Below are 22,310 nucleotides of genomic sequence, written 5' to 3'. Positions count from 1 at the left end.
GGGTCAGACCAAAGGTCCATCTAGCCCAGTAGCCCGTCTTCCAACAGCAGCCAATGCCAAGTGCCCAAGAGGGAATGAACAGAACGCTCTATCCCTGTCGCCCATTCCCAGCTTCTGGCAAACAAACGGTTCTGAGCATCTGTACATCTCACTGACAGCAATCTGAGGGGTGAGTGCTTGAGCACCTTTGAAAATATATCAACAGGTGCATGATACAATTGATTAAAAAAAAACACAGTTCCAACAGAAGAGCAGGTTGCTGAATGAGCAGATCACTTATTTATATGCCTAAATATGGGCTTTGAAGTATCCAGGTTTAAATATTTTTGGCCCAATACTCCTAGGCAGAAGCTCTATTAAGAACATAAGAATGGCCCTACTGAGTCAGACCAAAGGTCCATCCAGCCCAGTATCCTGTCTACTGACTGCGGCCACTGTCAGGTGCCTCAGAGGGAGTGAACCTAACAGGTAATGATCAAATGATCTCTCGCCTGCCATCCTTCTCCACCCTATGACAAACAGAGGCTAGGGACACCATTCCTTACCCATCCTGGCTAGTAGCCGTTTATGGACTTAACCACCATGAATTTATCCAGTTCTCTTTTAAACACTGTTATAGTTCTAGCCTTCACAACCTCCTCAGGCAAGGAGTTCCACTGATTGTGTGCTGTGTTTTAAATCTGCTGCCCATTAATTTTATTTGGTAGCCCCTAGTCCTTATATTATGGGAACAATTAAATAACTTTTCCTTATTCACTTTCTCCACACCACTCATGATTTTATATACCTCTATCATATCTCCCCTTAGTCTCCTCTTTTCCAAGCTGAAAAGTTCCTAGCCTCTTTAATCTCTCCTAACAAGGAACCCGTTCCAAACCCCGAATCATTTTAGTTGCCTTTTTCTGAACTCTTTCTAATGCCAGCATATCTTTTTTGAGATGAGGACACCACATCTGTACGCAGTATTCAAGATGTGGGCATACTATGGATTTACAGAAGAGCAATAAGATATTCTCCATCTTATTCTCTATCCCTTTTTTAATTATTCCTAACATCCTGTTTGTTTTTTTGACTGCCGCTGCACACTGCATGGACATCTTCAGAGAACTATCCACAATGACTCCAAAATCTCTTTCCTGATTAGTTGTAGCTAAATTAGCTCCCATCATATTATATGTATAGTGGGGTTATTTTTCCAATGTGCATTACTTTACATTTTTCCACATTAAATTTCATTTGCCATTTTGTTGCCCAAACACTTAGTTTTGTGAGATCTTTTTGAAGTTCTTCACAGTCTGCTTTGGTCTTAACTATCTTGAGCAGTTTAGTATCATCTGCAAACTTTGCCACCTCACTGTTTACCCCTTTCGCCAGATCATTTATGAATAAGTTGAATAGGATTGGTCCTAGGACTGACCTTTGGGGAACACCATTAGTTACCTCATCCATTCTGAGAACTGACCATTTATTCCTAACCCTTTGTTCCCTGTCTTTTAACTGCAGATTTCTCATCCATGAAAGGATACTTCCCCTTTTATCGCCATGACAGCTTAATTTACCCGTACACAGCCTTTGGTGAGAGACCTTGTCAAAGGCTTTCTGGAAATCTAAGTACAATTATGTCCACTGGATCTCCCCTTGTCCACCTTTGTTGACTAACAGCCTTCAAAGAACTTTCTAATAGATGAGTTAGTAAAGACACGACGATTTCTCCTTTACAGAAACCATGGGTTGACTTTTGCCCAAAAAAAAAAAAAAACAAGTTATATAGTTCTGTCTATATGGTGTCCTGACAATTTTTTTTTTTTATTTATTCCTTTACTATTTGTTTCAACTAATTTGCCCGTGGTAACCAAACATTAGCCTTACCAGTCTGTAATATGCCAGGATCACCTCATAAAGCCCTTTTTAAATATTGGTGTTTCATTAGCTATCTTCCAGTCATTGGGTACAGAAGCTGATTTAAAGGACAGGTTACAAACCACAGTTAATAGTTCCACAATTTCACATTTGAGTTCTTTCCAAACTCTTGGGTGAATGCCAATCTGGACCTGGTGACTTGTTACTGTTAAGTTTATCATATCAACTCCAAAACCTCCTCAAAGTGATACTTCAATCTGTGACAATTCTTCAGATTTGTGTCACCTACAAAGGATGGGCGCAGGTTTGGGAATCTCCCTCACACAATCCTCAGCTGTGAAGAACTGAAGCAGAGAATTTCATTAGTTTCTTCCGCAATGACTGTTATCATCTTTACGTGCGACCCTTTTGTATCTCGGTCATCCCAGGGGCCCCACTGGCAATACCAGATTTACAATGGCAACCCCTGGAGCCGGGCACCACGCTCCCAAAGGGGCCCCGGCCCAGCCTCTACTTCTCTTGAAAACATTGGTGCTGCTGTGCCCAGGGCTCTCCTGTCCTGCTGTTGCAATGCAGCCGGAAGCAAAGCTCCTCTCCCCTGCCTCTTATTCGCCCCTCCTGCTCTCACTCACCTCTACCTACTCCCAGTCAGCTGTTTGTGGGGGAGAGAGCAGCAGCAGCAGCTTCCGCCACCTGGACCCTGGGTAGGGTAAGTTTGTTTCTCTGGAAAGAAATAATTTTTTTTTTTTTTTTTTTTTACAGGCTGCCCCCTTTTCCCAGATCTTCCTCCCCGTCCTCCTCCCACTGCCCCCCCTGCCCTTCCCGGGGTCCCCTCTCCCCCTCAGCTCCCCCCTCCCACTTCCCAACTCCTTGCCCCCTGTCCTTGCTCCAACTCCTAATGGGGGCAAGGGACCTTGCACAGCAGCACCCGTGTCCTTCTTCCCAGCTCCACCCTGGGCTAGAGAAGGAGCCACACTGTCCCTTCAAGTCCTGGGAGCATTGGGTGGCTTAACAGTAGTGAGGGAAATACCCCTTCCAACAGCAGCTGCTGTCCCCTGAAGTGTGCAGGCATTGTGGGGTCGGCGGGGCCTTAACACTGCACACCCCCCTTTACTCATCCCCCACCGCCATATCAGGGAGAGCGGTAAAGAGTTATTGCATCACCAGCATTCATAAGTTTTCTTTAGCTGAAAGAGGTCACAGGACATTGCAAAAAGAGAGAAGTGCCTGGTTTTCCCCTCAAAAGGATAATTACTAAAGGCAAAGTGATGATATATGTTGCGAGGGAGGCCATGGAAAATTCAGTCCTCTACCCCATCTGTTCCTTGGCATTGAGCATTTAATAACTTTCAGGAGAGAGAGGAGGAAGTGGAGAAGGGGGGGGCAGGGCCTTGAGAAAGGGGGTGGAATCGAGGCATACCCCCTCCTGCCCCCTGCTGTGAACTGCTCAGGGCAGGGGGCTGGGTGCTCCCCCACAACCCCAGCCCACCTCCCCAGCCCTGCACCCTGGACCCCGCACTCCCTCACAAACTTCCAGCCCCCTGCCCTGACTTCTGCACCCCCCATGACCTCAGCCCTGACTCCTGCACCCCACCACATCCCCATCCCCATCCTGAGCACCAAATGGGAGTTCCTGCACCCTCCCCCTCAACATGCCCACCTGCAACCCTCACACTGAATGAGGGCTGCCCCAGGTAAGCACTCCACTCTCCAACCTCCTGCCCCAACCCTAAGCCCCCTCCCTCATTCTAGCTCCTGACCAGACCCCAACTACCAGCCTGCTCCTGCACTCTAACTCCCTCCCAGACCCTGCACCCCCACCCTCAGCTCGGTACAGAGAGAGGCGAAGAGAATGGGCTAGAACCAGGGAGAAGGTAGGTACCCACTCTACGTGGGCAGGGGTGAGGGGGGGATCCTGTTTACCCCCTCCCCAGCCCTGCTGCACTTGCAGTTTACTCCTGGCCCCTCCCTTGCTCCAACGACCAATCCTAGCTCCCGCCCCACTGTGTTTTTGCTCCCAGCCCCTGCCTTGCTCCAGTCAGCCGAGACTAATTGTGCCCCCATGTCCCACTGTGCTCATCTCACCCCTGGCCCCTCCCTCACTCCAGCTGGGGACCAATCCTTCCCCCACACGCACCATGCCCAGCTCTCAGGGTGGATAAAAATCAATGACTTTAAAAAAAAACAACAGATTTTTTTAATTTAAATAGTTTCTCCCCCTCATGGAACAGGGATTATAAATTATGGTTCTATGGTATGAGACAAGATATTCATGTAATGTTTGAGGAAAGTTTTGTAAATGAGTTCTAATAGTTCATGGCTTATTATGCAGACAGAAATACAAAGGATCGTTTCAGGGGGCAAGGCAAAGATGACACATTTATTATGATAACAATTTGATCTATAACCACTAGCTAATACCTATATATATATACACACACACACACATGCACGCACACATACGCACGCACATGCACATCTGATGTTCTGCAGCTGCTGTATAGTTACCAGTCCTGAACATAGCTGGAGTTCGTGGCTTGAGTTCACAGCTTGGGATCATAGCTTGCGGCGGCTAACTGAGCAGGAAAGCCGGGCACAAGAAAGGCTGGGTTTGCCCTCCCATGTTGGCAGCAGAACGTTACCCTTCCAAGTCTTCCATCTCACCCATCCTTTCTGTAGGCTTTAGTTTGAATCCAGTCTATAGGTCTTGCTGTGTCACGCTGCCTCTGGGTTCGGTGTGATTGATTACCCGTCAATTGCAGACGCGACTTTCAGCCTGGCTTTGATCTTCCTTCTATTGTACCTTTGTTCTTTTCTTCTTAGGGTGGACTCTTCTTTCTTTATTAGGGCTTTTGTCTGCATCTTCAGCCGTTGGAATTTGAACTCTGTTTCATCAGGACAGGCTGGTGCTGGAGGTTGATTCCATCATCCATACATATCTCATTCACACATTTAAACTAAACTAATAAGATTACAGCAGGGTTTTGCAAAAATGAAGGTTGCAGCAAGTTTTTACAAAATGGAGTAAGCATTGTAAAATGGAGTTTGAATTACAATATGGCAAACAGTGAACAGAAGTTGACAAGTGTAGTGAATGGCAAACAGTGTACAGGAGTTACAATGTAGGCAAGTGTAATGAATGGCAAACAATGAACAGAAGTTACAATCCTGAAACAGTGCAAGTCTCAGCCATTTAAGCAGGAATTGGATTGACAGTGAAATTTACAAGGGCAACTGGCTGAACAGCTATGGTTCTTAACAAGCATCTTAATTGCCAATTAGCCAGTTATTGGGGTAACTGGTTTTATGAATGAATGTTGTTTCATTCATAAAACTTTACTTATGAAGTTACATTAGTAAAGCGAACAATTAAAAACAATTTTATTCAACAGTTCTAGAGGCTTAGGGACCCAATCTTATGGTGTTCCACAGACTTCTGTACAGATTATTTAGGTTAATTTTTCTATCTACCCCATGGGACTCAGTGCTCAGTCTAGAAGATACCATCAGAGATGCTTAGTTTTGTAGTTCTCAAACTGTGGATTTGTGTCTCCAGAGGTAACATGCTTGTGAACAGCAAAAATGTTTTAAAATAAATAAATAAATAATGTATAGATGTGAGAAATAACAGACCTCAACTCTACTGTCCCTCTGCAAATTTGTGTGCACAGGGTCAACCCCTTACCTCCCTTTAAAAGTGAAAAGTTTCAAAAAGTTCAATGAATAGACGATTGTTGGGGGCAGAATAGATCGGGACAAGAAGTCTGGAGATCAATGTGAGAAGTGAGTGACATTTTTTTTTTGGTTAAAATATTGTTTTCTGTTGAAGGAAAAAAATCCAGAATACTTAACATTATTGTTTTAGTTAAATAAAACAATTTAAATGTTTGTCTGGTGATGTTCTCCTCCTAATACAGCCTGGCAAGAAAATCCTCCAAAAACTAATGATTAACCTGTTGAATTGGAGATAGTTTGCCTCCCAATGACTTCATAAATATCTGCTTCACTTACCTTTGGTAAATGAAATAACTAATCATTCATTTTCTGATATAGCTGTAAAACTAATCTGAAAAGTTTTCAAAATAAATCATGGTTTAAAAAGGTATAGTGTGTACCTTCTAAAAATGAAACCTACCGCTATCTCTGAGTTGTGAAGAATATGTTTTAAGATTATAACAATCAACAAGAATGCACTTTTATGTAGAAACCCATGATTCCTAACTAGTGATTTAAATCATGATTTAAATCAAATCCACCCTGCCCGCTGTGCTCTTGTCCCTAGCCTCTTCATTCCCCAGGGGGGGCCACAGATATGTTTGGTGCTAGGCGCACAAAAAGTTTATCCGGCCCTGTCCACTGGCTGTTTAGCAGGCTTCCTGCTTCTGATGTACTTAAAAAACATTTTGTTATTACCTTTTGGGTTTTTGGCTAGCTGTTCTTCAAACTCCTTTTGGGCATTTCTTATTATATTTTTACACTTATTTGGGCAGTGTTTATGCTCCTTTCTATTTACCTCACTAGGATCTGACTTCCACTTTTTAAAAGATGCCTTTTTATCTCTCACTGCTCCTTTTACATGGTTGTTAAGTCACAGTGGCTCTTTTTTAATTCTTTTACTGTGTTTTTTAATTTGGGGTATACATTGAAGTTGGGCCTCTATTATGGTGTCTATGATGGTTCTTTGAAAGTGCTCCGATCGCGGCTCAGAGATTTCACTCTAGTACTGCACCTTTTTCAATTCTGTTTAAATAACCTCCTTACTCTTAGCACAGTTCCCGTTCTGAAATAAATGCACAAGTGTTGATGGTGTTCTTCAAGAGAAGTTATTGTTGATCATTATGGTCACTCTTTGAAGGGGTCTGTTAGTAGTTACTTCTTGGACCAATCCGTGCTCCACTCAGAATTAAATTGAGAATGCCTCTCCCCTTGTGGTTTCTGTACAGCTGCTCAAAACAGTCATTTTACAGTATCAAGAAATTTGTCCTCTGCCATTTCATCTGAGGTGCATGTCCCAGTCAATTGGAGATAATATTGGAATCCCCGCACTATATCGGATTCTATTATTTTGATAGTGCCTCTAATCTCTCTTAGGCCTGCACAAACACTTTAAATGATTAAAAGAGCGTTAAATGATTAACGCTGTACCCCACGTCCACAACTACACAACCCCATTATCGATATAAATGTAATCGATTCTGTATCCACCCCGACGAGAGGAAGCCCAATTCTATTAATATGTCGGAGTATGGTTAGTGGAGAAAATCAGTATAGGCTCTCCGGGCGGTATATCCCAGAGTGCCACCATGACACCTGACAGCAATGAACGGATGCAGCGGGCAGAAACAGGAAAGCCCCACAACTTCGGATTACTGTGCCTGGCTGCCCAGCGTGGAAGCTCTGATACAGCACGGGGTGCGACGTCAACTCAAATCCAAAAAGAGCTCCAGCATGGTACGTCGGGAGATTAGCTACCTCGTATCGTCGTACGGGGAGCAAATTCTGTGGTTATCAGAGTCCGTACAAAACATCGAAATACACCGAAAAGCGTGGACAAAATCCAGGAAACACAGCGCTGCGTGAAGCGTAACGGAAACTCACAAGACAATCAAATGGCAGCGCTCAGTGCGAGGAGGGCGTACTGAGGACCAGCTATCCCAGTATCCACGACAGTCTCTGAAAAAGTATTTGCATGCTGTGCGAGCTCCCAATGTCTGAGCAACACGAGTGTCTGACATGTGTAGGGATAGCTCCTCAGTCCCCCCCACCACACTCACACGTGAAATAAAGGGAAAAATAATTTGAGCTCTAATGGCACCGTATTGTACTGAATGGCTAGACGATGGTGTGGCGTGGCGTGCAGCAGTGAGAGAGTATCCGCTCCTCTCCCTCATCCCGGTGGTAGATCGGACATAATACTTGATTATCCGTCGTCGCATACGCCCATAGTGCGCCTGGCTGCCTCAGTGAGGCTGGTAGGGCGCCTGGTAAAAGTGGGAATGACTCCATACTCCAGAAGATGTACAGAAAGCTGGTAACCTGTCTCATCATAGCTAATGGGGCTGAGCTTCAAGCCCCCTCTCCTGTGTAAAGAAAAATGTCCGTACTGGGCCTGGACTGTCATAGCCCTGGGAGGTGCCCCCCTTCATTTATCTCACTAAAATCGCTATCTCATTCCTGCATCGTATAACTTGTATGACACAAATGGGGGGGGGGGGACACTGCCACGGTAGCCCAGGAGGTGAGGGAGAGGGAAGCAACGGTGTGGGGTGTTGAAGGCACCCCCTGGAATACTGACACGGAGCAGCTGTGCTCTGATACACTGGTCCTCTATTACACTTGCCCTTATCAGGGCAGGCGGACTCAATGTTTTAGAAACCATAGGGAGGATGTACTCAGTCCAGTGAGTGCTAAGTCCAATTGCTTGGCGTGATCGCCCAGCCGATTCAGCCAGGGCGCATGCATGGAAGCCCCGGAATAAAAAAACCCTAAGAGGGGGAGAGATTAACCGTCATCTCCATTCCGCACAAAGTCTTTTGTACTTCTGCCGCGCAAGGTGCACGCGTAGACGTTACGACGACGATCCGATCAACCATTCGGCTATCATTGCAATAGCAATGAATGCTGGTGACGTGGATTACACCTCTCTCTCGGGACATCCATACACGACGTGCGGAAAAAAAAAAGCTGAGGGCCCTATAGGTGCAGTGCGTATGCGGTCCTGCCCGGGCATCAAAGGGAAAACGGGCGGCGACAAGGATTGTCAGCTAGATCCGAGAAGGAATGATGACGACGACATTTACCCAGAACACGCGACTATAATGATTCAATCCAGGAACTTCAAGGGGCGGGGCGACTGCGAACTATGGGATAGCTACGGAAGAGCTACCACACAATCAATGCTTAGAAATCAACGTCAGCTCGGACATGACGCACAACGCCGATACTGTGCTAGTGTGGCCGCATGAAATCGAGATTTCATAAATATTAGTTTATAAAACGGATTTAGCGCATTTGATATTATCCGATTGTAACCGTGGCTTAGCGATTTCATCATCACTATCATTCCGGTCAGGTGGTTGATAATAGATCCTATGTTATTCTTATTAGATGCATGAATTACTATCCATAGAATTCTATGGAACATGGGGATTCATTAGATTTTTTACTTCATTTGATTCTAATTTTCTTTCACATATAGTGCACTTCCTCTCTCCACGGCCGACCCATCCGCTGAGAAAGTCAAACGCCCAATCAATTAGCGCTCCCCAAAGAGCGCAGCTCCTGAAGCACCTAGCCACCCGCACGGCTCGACGCCGGCCTCCTCCCGTAACTCCAGGCTACGCGGCACACGCGTCGAACTACCCGCCACACTCCACATGGAGCATCCGCGAGTTTTTTCCCGGCACGTACCTCTCATTTTAGCGCCGCCACCGACGAGTCACGACCCCGATCCTCCGTCCCGTGCTCCGCCATGCCGACCACCCCCTCTCCGAAAGCGGTGCTCTCGCCAATCCCTACCAACATCTCTCCCACCTGCTACTCTTCTACCCTGTCCCGCCTACCCCACTCCATCGACGTGCGACCAGTTAACCAGCTCGACTCTGAGGAGACACTACCCACCTCTTTTGTCCCCGCCCAGCGGGATACGCCGTCTCAGGAACCACCCGCCGCAAGCTTGATTACCATACTCACACCTACCCGACCATTCTCCAGATCACATTAATCACCCCTGTACCCATCATCAACAATACTCGCCACACGAGACCATTAAAGCGAAGCCGCTGCTCCTTTCCGTACTCACCCACCTCGCCCCCTCCCCACAACCTTTCGTCCTTTGATATATTTGTATCTCGGAATATTGTGTCCCATTGATTGTCCCCAGTCCACCAGGTTTTGTGATGCCTATTATACCATATCCCTCCTCTAACACAGGCACTCTAGTTACTCATCTAATTATTTCGACTTTGCTAGCCCTTGTGTACAGAACTATTAAGAACTTGTCAACTGTTTATTTGTTGCCCCTTTTCCAATTTCCGATTTTTTTATTGAATGTTTCTCATCTATCTGGCCTTACCTATCTCTTTCATCTTCTGATCTGACTACACTAGAGAACTCCATTCAAGTAGATACTCTTCTCTTCGGAGTCGGCTCTGTCTGATCGACATGGCTTCCGCTGCAGCAGCAGCTGTTCCCCCGTCCTTGTTATAAAACTCTCGCACACCTTTTTAATGTTAATGCGCAGCGTCTGGATCCATTTGGTAGGTGGAGCCATCTTCTTATAGTTCGCCCTATCAAAAGTTTCCCAGTTCCCCTAATAACATCTAAACCCCTCTTCTGTCATACGTCTCATCCAAGCATTGAACTCTGAAAGCTCTGCCTGCCTACCGAGCTCGCACCGTGAACTGAATGCTACATGATAGAGTGCCTGGATTTCAGTCTCTTCCTATAGCGCCAAATTGCTACCTAGAACATACTCTATTCATAGCCTTCCCTATGTCACTGTATGTACCTATGTACCACACGACCACACGGTTATCACCCCAGAACTACACATAGAGATTATCTTGTTATGCTCGACGATCTGCAACCTATTCTGGAAATAACCAATAAATCCAGTCATGGAATTCAATAAAAAATTACTCAGGGCAAAATCAGATTTTGTAGGCTCTCCAGAGAGGGGCATGCAATTGACTGCTCACTTTGCACATGCACCAAATCTGTGTCCTATCTGGGAAAGAATCAGCGCCCTGACGTCTTGGAATATTCTTACTCTGTGAACAGTCTGGGTCCATAATTCAGGGTTCAAAACACATTTTTCTCCACCTTGAATGTGTTGACCTGAAGGAAGTGCAAGGGAGAGCTTAAACACTGGGTTCAAAATCGGCACCCACGAGAAACTGCACTCGAGCATTGTGGGTGACCTAGCACATGGGGTCACATCACCACTTAGGTCTGGTGACTCATGCTGTGCCCTTGCAAAACAGCAGCCCCTAGTGGTCAAGCCTGAAGATAACACTTGCAATTGCCGGCAGGAATGGGAATAGTGGCTTCTTTATAGGATTTTCACATCAAAGCTTCATAGACATCTTCTACATTTAAGGAGTAGCTACCCTTTGTTTCCTGTAGAGGTACAGCTGTCTCTCCTCAGCGATGATGTTTTGCATTAGCCACCACAGATTTCACTGCTTTCTTCCTTACCACAGGCTTTAAGTGCAATGAATCTCATCACACAATGGAAAGAAGGTTCTAAGATGGGGTTTTTTATTGTTTGTATGTTTTATTGTAAAACCAGAGTTCCACTGTTGATTTGCAGGGGGGATTTTTATATGTGTCCTTTAAGGTGCCTCATTTAAAAGCCCCATCACGGTCTGGCTGCTTGGCCCTCGTGTGGATGCACAAGGAAAGGATGCAGGGCACCTTTCCCCTCCCATCTGGTCTCCATGTTCATGAACTAGACACAATGTATCTGATGAGCACATGCCCAGCTCCCCTTCTGGGATCCTCACAGATGCTAGCTGCCATGTGGGGAGAAGGGTACGCAGAATTTAGGGACATGGTTCTACAGCCATCACTGTGCACCAGCAAGCAGAGCTAGGTGGGAACAGGGGAGTGTGTTGGGGGGGTGAGATATTATGTCTCTCCATGGGTGGTGTACTTACCATGCCATGTATGCTGCCTGAAAGCCCCTTTCCCAGTGATTTCAATGCAGGCGTAACACAGCAGCTTCTGTCATACGCATTTTCAGACCAAATTCTGCACTTCCCTGGACTCATGCTCAGAGCATCTAAGGAGACGGTGAGAAAAAGGTGGCTCAAAGCCACCTTTCCAAACTGCTGATACTGGAGCAATCCCTTAAGGGCACAGATCATCTAAAGTGTTGTGTTCTGCTCCTAGCTCTGTTACACCATTCTGCAACTGCTAGCAGCAACTATCTCCAACAGCCGGTGATGGGACACTAGATGGGGTGGGCTCCAAGTTACTACAGAGTATTCTTTCCCAGGTGCCTGGCCGTTGGGTCTCGCTCAGTGTCCAACTGATCATCATATTTGGGGTCAGGAAGGAATTTCCCCTGGATCAGATTGGCAGAGACCCTGGGATTTTTTGCCTGCCCTGCAGCATGGGGCATGGGTCACTTGCAGGTTTAAACTATGTAAGTGAGAACTCAAAGTCTTTAAATCATGATTTGAAGACTTCAGTAACTCAGCCAGAGGTTAGGGGTTTACTACAGGAGTGGGCAGGTGAGGTTCTGTGGCCTGCAAGTCAGACTAAATCATCATGATGTTCCCTTCTGGCCTTAAAGTCTATGAGTCCCTACCTTTCCCTGCTCCCAACATACCTCTGACACAGGGGGAGGGGACTGTGGACGGCCTATGGAAATGTTCACTTCATACTACTCAGGGGATTGTTTTACATTCAGAGAATCAGTGATGCCCGTTTAGGTCAACACAAAGCAGTTGAAATATAGTCAAGGATCTGGTCCAATATCTCAATAAGAAATTTGGGAATGGACCCAGACATTCCAAGTCCCCTATCACTAGCGTGACCTGTTTTTAAAGGGACAGTCCGCTATTTCAGCTCTCCTGGAAATGTCCTGACTTTTTCTTAAAAACAGGCAAATTGTCCTGTATTTTGTCTCCTCACCTACTGGCCGGTCCTGCTACTGGCCGGACCCCTGCTCTCCAGCTGCCCACCCACCCACCAGCAGTGAGTGGGGAGGTCCAGTGGTTGACGATCGGGGTGGGTGTGAAAGGCTGGTGGAGGGGCAAAGCTGCAGCGCATGGAGCTGGCTGCTCTGTCAGTGCAGCCCCCGCTGTATGCTGGCTCTCAGCAAGCAGGACCCACCCGCCCCCCATCCTGTTTGCAGCCAGTACTAGTTTATGTGTTGCCTCTGCTAACCACCCAGCTACCCTTTACGTGCTCCCCCTCTCACTGTCTTCTCCTTGCTTTGCCCCTTCACCACCACCCCAGCCCAGCTGCCCCTCCATCTCCCCAGCGGCAGGGCGCATCCTGCTTCCAGCACCGTGCGGAGACCTAGCCCCCCAGTCCTAGTGCTCAGCTCACCAACAGCCTGGCCAGCAAGCTCCTACCTTCCCCCACTGCCTCTGGCTGGGCTGGTGCCCTGAGAAATTCCAAGACCCTCTGGCCCGGGACTCTGGCCAGGAGGAGCCAAGCCCGGCATGTGCCAAAGCACCCCACAGAGCTGGCGTGGGGAAACCTCTCCACCCCTCAGCTAAGCTCTGCAGTGGCGGGGGTGGGGAGGGAAGCGATTTCCAGTCTGTTCACACCCTGACCCTGCAGGCTCCACAGCAGGCACCCAGGTAGGGGCTTAGCACCCTGCCCTCAGGGGGTATGGAGCTGCTTTGTCCCTTAGGCGCCCTGCCCTGATGAGCCACCTCCCTGGCCAGGTTCACTGAAGTCCCTGCACAATGCTTCCTTAGGGTTTAACCTCTTCCTGCCCATGCTGTAGCCTGGAGGTGTTAGCTGCCTTTCAACACTGTGCAGGTAGGAAGGGACAAGCTGCTTCCAGCCATAGGGAAGTGGGCGGTGTGAGGAGAGAGCCAGGTGACCCTGCATGCCTCCCACACGTTGCCTCGGGAAGATACAGTGGCAGGTACCAGGAGAGGTGGGTCCATCCCGGAGGGCCAGCCAGGCATGGAGGGTGGAGAGTGCCAGGCAGGCAGCGTCGGGTTGGTCAAACCCCCACCTCTCCGGTGTGAGAGAGAGGTGTACGGGAGTGTGTGTATGTCACATCTCCCCGTGAACCCTAAAGCCTTAATGATAAGAAGGTAAATAAAAAGAATCCAGCTACACAGTATTTCTTTTTAACAGGGTCTCAGTCAGCTTGATGTTAATTTGAATGTTTATCCTGCATATTTCTGACTGATTACTCATAGTCAAGCAAGTTCAATGGCAATTTTATGAGGTGGCCTATATTCAGCATAGGGAAATAGGGTCACTCTACCTATCACTCGTGCTGAGCAAATGTGTGTCTGAATACACAATGTGCCTTTCTTCTAGGACGTGAACAAAGACTTTTCCAGCCCAGCTCAGTATATATTTGTGGATAGTGAAAGTGATGCCTGGTAGTAAATTGCTCTGAACAATTCCTACAGTCTGACAAAGTTTTGAACTATTGACATTCAGCAAAGCAAATCCTCAGCAATTATTACACAGACAAAAGTAAAGCTCTGGGAGGAAAAAATAATTTTCTGCACATATTGATGCAGAGAGTGAGAGCATGAAATAAGGTCACAGATATTGCTCAGTAGCTGCTCATATTATTCCTCCTTTCAGCTGAATGCGAGCGCAAGTGTTGGCGCCAGGTTGTCCACTTAATAGCCATTTGTTTGAGGTTGGAATTGTTACTGTTAGATCGACTCTTGATTTATCTTTGGGACATAGAAATAGTGACAAAAAACAATTAGAGTCAGGAAAGTGCACTGATCATGGATCTTTTCCTTTCCAAGTTTTCTTTGCTATGACGCACTCAGGGGCCAACATGAGAAGCAAGGCCGGGGAAGAGGTGAACTTACGGAGGACACTGGAGCTCTGCAGCAGGGTACACAAGAGATTTTACATGTTGACCTTGACAGCTATCCATGGGACTGATTCACAGGAATGAAAAGCCTCAATGGGCTTTGGGTCAGGCCCCTTTGAGTAGCAACCTTATTAAAACCATGGAAAACTCCCATCCAAAACAGCATCTTCATAACCTTTGAGAGAAGGTTGCTATGCCAGATGGCCAGAAAGCAAGTAAAGGAGCAGCTAAGTCGTTCCACACCCCATCTCCACTCCATTCATTAGTTCTCATTCTCATGTTCCACCACCCACAACTATGTCTCTCCAGCCTTCAGCTGGAACAACCCAACCTGCCTCTTTAAATCAATAAACTAGCTCGCCTATGCAGGCCTTCAATTCTGACATTTCTATATTTAAAAAAATCACCGGCAACATAGATCACTGATTCCTCCGTCATCCTAAAAAACACAGAGAAACAAAGCTCCCTGCTCCTGTTTGCAGTCTGACACCAGATCTCACTTACTCATACCAGTATGAACAGAGTGATAAACAAAACAAAACACAACACAATCAGTGCATAACTAATAACAATAGGCAGAGTGCCCAGGTGCTCGCTGGTTGTTCAGGATGGAGGCATATGCATATATGTGGGCTGTGGGTGATGAAAGGGTAGTTGAGGGTAGTTGAAATTGATGAATGACATGCACGTGGAGTGCTGAATGACTTCTCTTATCTCCTTGGTTTTTGTGATGGGACTTTCAAAAACACTCAGCATCAGCATACCCTGTTCCTGTTGAAGTCAACAGTAAAAGCTCCACTGACCTCAGTGGCAGCCGGGAGGCCCACACTGAGTGCATTTGAAAAGCCCACCCTATATGCCTGGCTCTCGGCTGTCCACAGAGTTTGGGAGTATGAAATGCAAATTCTCTTATTTGCATTTATCTCTAATTGTAAGTGTAAACCTTTGGATGTGTCTAGAAGCCAGCTTGGGGGCCTCTTTTTTAGAAAATGGGCAGTAGTGTATATGGATCGTGTGTGTGTGTGTGTGTGTGTGTGTGTGTGTGTACACACCCCTGTGCTAAACTATGGAACCATGTGATAAATCACATTGATCATACAACTTTGACTTTCTCACTTGCCCTCTCCCCACCAATCCCTCAGTACCACCTATTTTTAATATTTCAAACATCTGAGCAGCTTCAGCTACTACTAGTTTAGAGAAACAGCCTGTCAGGAGAGTTCCTCTCCTTCCTCGCTAATATAAAATTTCCAACCCCAAAATTTCACTGGCTTGATATGTCTGCCAAACAGTATTCAATCCTGGGTTAATGGCAGGCTTAAGGTCCAATATCTTATGAACCATGAGGCCTCGGATAAACAGTTGTTTGAACACCAGCTAACCCAATACTCGGTCTCATTGAGTGTGAACTGTATATAACAGAAAAAGATCCACAGTGGAAATGACATACCATTTTCAGTGCTCTAGCTGCACACACAGCAATTTTATTGCCCACTATCTAAATGCCATGTCTAATTTTAAATCCTTTAGAAACACGTTTATAATCACAGCGAGGATCTCCACAGCCATGAGTTATCAGACCAATAGGAATTATTTGCTTTGGGCATTTAACTTACTATCGGCCCTTCGGGAAATGAGATCCCATTATCATCTCTCAGTTTTGCAACACAGAACGTAAACAAGGAAAATTAGGGTTATGCAGGCCGTTATTCTCTTCAGGACATGTGGAGCCACGCTAAATCAGAGCAGCAGATGAGCTGACCCTTTATTTTTATCATCATTTTTTCCTCTCTTTTACATTAAGGTTTTCACCTTTGACCCAGGCATTCAATCTTTTGCTGTGTAAAATGGTACACTTTGCAGGTAAGAATGGGAGCACGTGATCAGCGGTACATGCAGGAATGGAGAGATTAAAACAAATCTGATTGCTTTCCATAAACAGATAGATCAAAGCGCCTTCTGCTTCTTTGCCGCTTACCTTGCATCTGCCAGCGTTGCACGGACCACTGCCCAGGCTCCTACAAAGACAGCCGGAAATCCTACAATTACAAAAAGTTAATTGGTCACTGTTCAGAATAGGTTCATTTGGAAGAATGACGGAGTGGGTGAGAATTGTTTTTTTTATTTGCACCTTAAGGGAAAGTAAAATAATTACTTGCAAAAGAAGCCAGAAGGAAATGAAGTTCTTATTATTAATAAACCATGAGCTGTGAAGAAGCAATATTCAACGTGAGCAGGGAAGAGAAAAAAATTCTAAAAAAAAAAAAAAAAAAAGAAAGTCGATGGGGTAGAACTGAGGTCAGAACTTGCCCCTAAATTTTAGATAGAGCTGAAAGTTTGAAAAACACGCATCCTACACACAACTTTTTGAGCCAGATCCTTAGTTGGTATAATTCATTGACTTCATTTACATCAGCTGAGGATCTGTATCTTTGCCTCCACTGTTTCTTATACATTATGAACCAGAGGATGAGGTGATTCTGAGCCAGGGAGCTTTTGTCTCTATATGATACAGGAACCCAGCCCAGCCTGGAAATAATGTAAAGTTTGACAGTCATTGGTTGGTGTACGTGAAATGAATTGGGTAGCCTCAAGCCAGTTCCAAGTGAACAAACATCGACGAAACAAAAGCCAGAATCACAGCTGGCAACTTTCAGCTGTCTCATCATGCAGCCCAAGGAACGTATGGGCGGGAAGCATGGATTATTCTTTCCTTTGAAAAGCTAGTCAAAGAAAGGATTGAGGCAAAGTGGCAGGACAGCATGGGGACATTTGCACTGTTTCTGCCCACAAGGGAACCTGTTGGCTGGACAAAGGACTTCAGTCTCCTGCAACATTTGCCCAGCCCCATGTCTCAGATTGAGTATTTAAAATGCAGCACCACTCATGGGTTCTGTGTTTCAAATATAGGGTCTGGGTTTGTTCTCATTGAGGTCAGTGGGAGTTTTGCTGCTGGCTTCAATGAAGCAAATGCAAAGGTTTCCAGTCACCAATCTCTAACCTCCCCTGTGAGAGTAAGAATATTTGTAGTGGAATCAAAGCTATCAACTTTTCCCGTTTGCAAATAGACATTTATGCGCAAAGTTAGCTGTCTCCTTGGGGGGAGATTTGCCACAGTGCAGAGGGCTGGCCCACAGCCCACTTTAGGCGCATTTTGATGGCTTAGGTAGGACGTATACAGTTCATGGGTTTGGTGCAGCTCATCTGCAGAGCACCAGATTTGGCCTACCTCTAAGGAAATGCTGTTGAAAGTGTATTCCAAAAATGGTGCTGGTAGCTTCCGGAAGGATTGTTGCCCTTTCAGAATGTTTGTTTTCAGTAACAATTTTCTTAACATAGGAAGCCTCCAGATGGCAGTTATTGAAAACACTATTGACCTTACTATAGCCAAATGCATTAGTGGCCTGAGCTAAAGCCAGCGGGAGTCTTTCCATTGGGTTCAATAGGCTTTGGATTAGGCCCTAAACAACCAGTAACAGCAAGGACTTCCTGTGGACTACCATTTGAGCACCACCAGATTAGAGCATCAGATATAGCCAATCCTCTTTAAGAGATGAATAGTGAGTTTTAAAATGCTGACAGCAGTTTCAGGCTCTACTTGCTCAAGAAATTGTGATTTCTGAGATGCGCCATGCAGTGCGACCCTCAATACTGACAAAGGTTCAGGTGAGCTACCGATTGCTTCCTCCATTCAAGTTCATGGAAATAGCATTGTGTGTTCCTGTGATCCTGCAACCCTGAATTTGATTTCGCCATATGGGGAAAGCTGGTGATAAAGTACTAAATTTAAGTGGGGAGAAAAAAATATGGGCAAAGCCTTATGTTTATACTTAAATTGGAAGAGCCATCTCTTTGCACAAGCATAATTGCTCTCTATAGTATGTCTTGTACTGTCATGACCGGTCTCATTTTAAAACACTCAAATGCTGGGTCTTTATAAGACCTGAGTGAACAATTGATCTTTTGCTCTTTCTGAATAGAACAGACTTAGATTCCTACTAATTTGTGCTTTATTCAAAATATGGTTCATGAGGACATATCTCAGTCTATGGAGTGCTCTCAAACTGTTCTCTGCCTCTCTTGCTTTGGAGATTTGCCATTTGTATTGTGTGCTCTTCACTTATGTCACCTGGTATTATATACCCGGAAGCCACAATTCCTTCTCTGCTCCAAGTTGGCTCTAGTGAGACAGTAATATACCCTTGGCCTACACCAATAGTAAATTACCACCTCTGGGGAGTTGGCTCAGATATACTGTGTGTTATGGGGGCAGAGCCAATTCCCTGCCACTCTCCTCTCTATTTGGTATGCAATGAACTTCTCCCCAACACCTGAACTCAAGGACTAATCTGCCCCCCTTTTGTCTACACACAAATTGTGTTAACCGAAAATTTGGACCCAGCATTCCAGGAGCCCAGGGGGTGAAGGGTCCAAGCTTGAGTCAAGCTAGGAGCCAGGGTTCAAGCCCTATTGCTCTGTACTGTAGACAAAGCCCCACAGAACCTGTGCTCTGTGAGTCTGCCAGAAGTGTCCCACAATCCCATGGGCTGACTTTGTCCGCTGGACAGTCAAATGTGGTGATCAAGTTTGGCCACACTGCACCATTAACAAAGGGCTAGAAGAGCCACATTTTGGGAGGGTGAGAGGAAGTCCGGGATATAGGTGGTTGGATTCAGGTTCGGACAATGCAGTGTAGACACTGGAGCCCCAGGTTGGGACACAGGGTTCAACGAGTGGCAATTCTCAACCCCTAGGTAAACAAACACCAGGTCTGCTAACTCGTGTTCTACTAACCCAGGGTTACAGTACCGTGTAGACATCCCATTAGTGAGCTGGGAAGAGAGGGAACTGAGCAACAACTCCAGATATGAACCCTGCCAGCCATGAGGAAGTGTATGCGAGTATCTAGAATTTGAGAGTGAGACAGACCCTGTATGTCAACATCCATGAACTCTGAGATCCAGATTCAGACTTTGAAACTGTATCCATCCTTGTTCAGGAGAGCCTCTGTGGAAGAGAGGATTCTAGTTTACTGCATTTAGTTACGTCAGCACCTGTAGGGTCTACTGAGGGTGGCCTGGAAACAGCAGAGCTATTCAGAAGTATATAGAAGTCTCCCTGCTTGTCCTGGGGCAGGTTTTTCCAATAGTTAAAATGTATTCACCCTTATTTATGTCCACAACATCTAGGAAGGGACTATGGGGCAGGGAAATGATAGACTGCAACAGATGAAACAAATAGTGTACGTCTACACTACCCGCCAGATCGGCAGGTAGCGATCGATCTATCAGGGATCGATTTATCACGTGTAATGTAGACGTGATAAATCAATCCCCAATCGCTTTCCAGTCGACTGCTGAACTCCAACTCGGCGAGAAGTGGAAGCAAAATCGATGGGGGAGCGGCAGCCATCGATCCTGTGCCATGAGGATGTGAAGTAACTGACTCTTAGTTGATCTAACATTCGTTGACTTCAACTACGCTATTCTCATAGCTAAAGTTGTTATCTTAGATTGATTTCCGCCCTCCCCTCCCCGCCCAGTATAGACCTGGCCATAGAGAAACAACGATGAAGAGAAAAGAACAGGGAAGAAATGAAGGGGTTAAGGTCAGAATGGAGAAGGGTATTAGAGAAAGAAAGAAAAACAATGATTAATTCCTTACTTAAAACCATTGTTCCTTTGTATCACTGTAGCCCTCATGAGCCCTAGTCACGGACCATTGTGCTAGGTGCTGTACAAACACAACACAAAGAGGCCTCCTCCCTACACCAGACAGCTTAACAATCTAACTGTAAATTATAAGATAAAAGACAAAAGGGCCCAACCATCAGCTAGTGTCAACTAGTAAAGCTCTGCTGAAGTCAATGAAGCTACAACACTTTACAGCAGAGGAGCTACCCGGTCCCTTTTGGCACTAAAACAGTATTAAAATTCCCCAGGTGCCAGGGAAGCTCAAAGTACTTCAAAGTCCAAGTGCTTTTTTATTTAGGTCTTCCTCAAAGTCAGCTGCAGCTTTTGGCTCTCACAAGGTGCTGCTCCTGTTTTATCCACTTTTATAATTAATAGTAACTGTAACAGGTATGGCAATTTCCTGCCATATCCTTGAAACACCTAATGAAATTAAGCTTAAGTATCTTTTGGGTCTATTTCATTAAATGAAAAGACTATGTATTATTGCAGGCCAGGATTGTATGTAACCTCTCTAAGGACGTATTGACCTATGACCCTATTCATGTATAATTTAGCTTGCTATGAAGTTAGTGACACTATGGGGCACAATATTGATAGCTTTATTAGATTGGAACATGCTGGGGGACAAAAAGGAGAATCCAAATAATTGGGTTATTTGGCTTTGCTCTGGTTAAGGTCTGCTTTATTAGTGTGAGAAGCTTGAATTTGTCATGCTAAGGTGAGAAGGTGAAAGGGTAACTGTTTGATGGGGGCAATTGAGACAGGAAGATAAAGGGTTCACTGTAGAAGTTCTAATGTGCAGTACTAGTCAGGAATGGCTGAAGACCCACGTGTCTATCAATATCTAAGGAGGGACACCTCCTGCTCTTGTTAATGACAAAGTTTTAGCCACTCAAAGCCTCTGCATACAACTCAAAGGCTATAAGGACTTGAATTGGGTGGTAATAGGGTGGACAACTTTGACTGAAGGATAATCACAATACACCTGTACCCCGATATAACACGACCTGATACAACACAAATTCGGATATAACGCGGTAAAGCAGTGCTCTGAGGGGGCAGCGCTGCGCACTCCGGCAGATATAAGCATGTTCAATATAACTCGATTTCACCTATCACGTGGTAAGATTTTTTGGCTCCCGAGGACAGTGTGCTATCGAGGTAGAGGTGTATATTATTAATTGCATAGGTATATATAATTATTTAAAAGAAGGAACCTCTGCTTATCAGACAATAATAGAAGCTTAGTTATTCACAGGTTTGAGAGGCTGTGTAGCTATGTATTTTGTACGTCATGGAGGAGGGTCACCAGCTGTAATGGAAGTAAAAAGGTTTCTGTAAAATGTGTACATTACCTGGGCTTTTTCCCCAGACACACTATAAATCTATTTCTCTTTTAATTATTAAAGGCAAACAGTCATAAAGGTATTCTTTGATTAGTTTATCAAGGGTAAAGTTAAAGCCCTTCATTGTTTCTGTGCCTTCCACTTGTAATTCAGGTGTAATCTTCAGCTAGAAAGCTGAAAGGAGGGAACAGTGCAATGTGGTTTAAAGCTCTTTGGCCAGCTGCCAATATGTTGATGTACACAATTGGAAATGTGTAGTTTTGGTAGTTTTATCTGCGTTCATTAAAAAGGGAAGCAAATTGCTTTTAACTTACATTTGACTAAACAGAATTAAAATTGGTTCCCCATCAGCCAGTCTCAAAATTATTATTTTAAATTTACATAATGTATTAAACAACAGCAATTAACAGTCTTTGTTGTTGCAGAACATCTAATTTAGAACCCTTTAGATGGATTAGTAATTTATAAAGTTCAGTATCTCTTTAAACAAAATAATATATTTTACATTTACATCAAGCAAAGTAGTAAGTAAAGGTAGAGAGAAAACAAACCCCATTCACTCCCCCTCTGACCTGAAGTATGACAGGGGAGAAAGTTTAAAAAAAAAACCCCAGGAATAAAAACGCTTGGGTAAATTAAAGTTATGCAGAGTTAGAGAGAGAGAGAGAGAGAGAGAGTGTGGCAGCATGTTTACACTGTCTGAGCCACAAACCTCGTTGGGTTCAAATTTTTAACTTGGACTAATTATTTCCTGTCTGCTATTATCGCAAAGGTTCCAGGTAACAAACCAGACACAATCCCGGATTCGTACACCATAACCATGCCAAAAACAAGAAAACACAACTTCTTGCTTTGTGCAAGGATTATCCTTTT

At 45.2% G+C, this 22,310-nt stretch overlaps 1 protein-coding gene across 1 annotated transcript in view; it reads right to left on the bottom strand.

Annotated features, from left to right (window-relative positions):
• The window catches only part of PTH2R (parathyroid hormone 2 receptor), a 121,439-nt gene that overhangs the window by 31,813 nt on the left and 67,316 nt on the right, over positions 1–22,310 (bottom strand). The window contains exon 8 of the mRNA XM_032765055.1: positions 16,377–16,437. Coding sequence (XP_032620946.1) covers positions 16,377–16,437 — 61 coding nt within the window. The remainder of the gene's footprint in view (positions 1–16,376; positions 16,438–22,310) is intronic.

Source organism: Chelonoidis abingdonii, chromosome 10, assembly GCF_003597395.2.
Source record: "Chelonoidis abingdonii isolate Lonesome George chromosome 10, CheloAbing_2.0, whole genome shotgun sequence".
Lineage (NCBI taxonomy): Eukaryota > Metazoa > Chordata > Testudines > Testudinidae > Chelonoidis > Chelonoidis abingdonii.
Note: the sequence above shows the minus strand (reverse complement) of the source record. Positions and strands in the feature narration are given on the sequence as shown.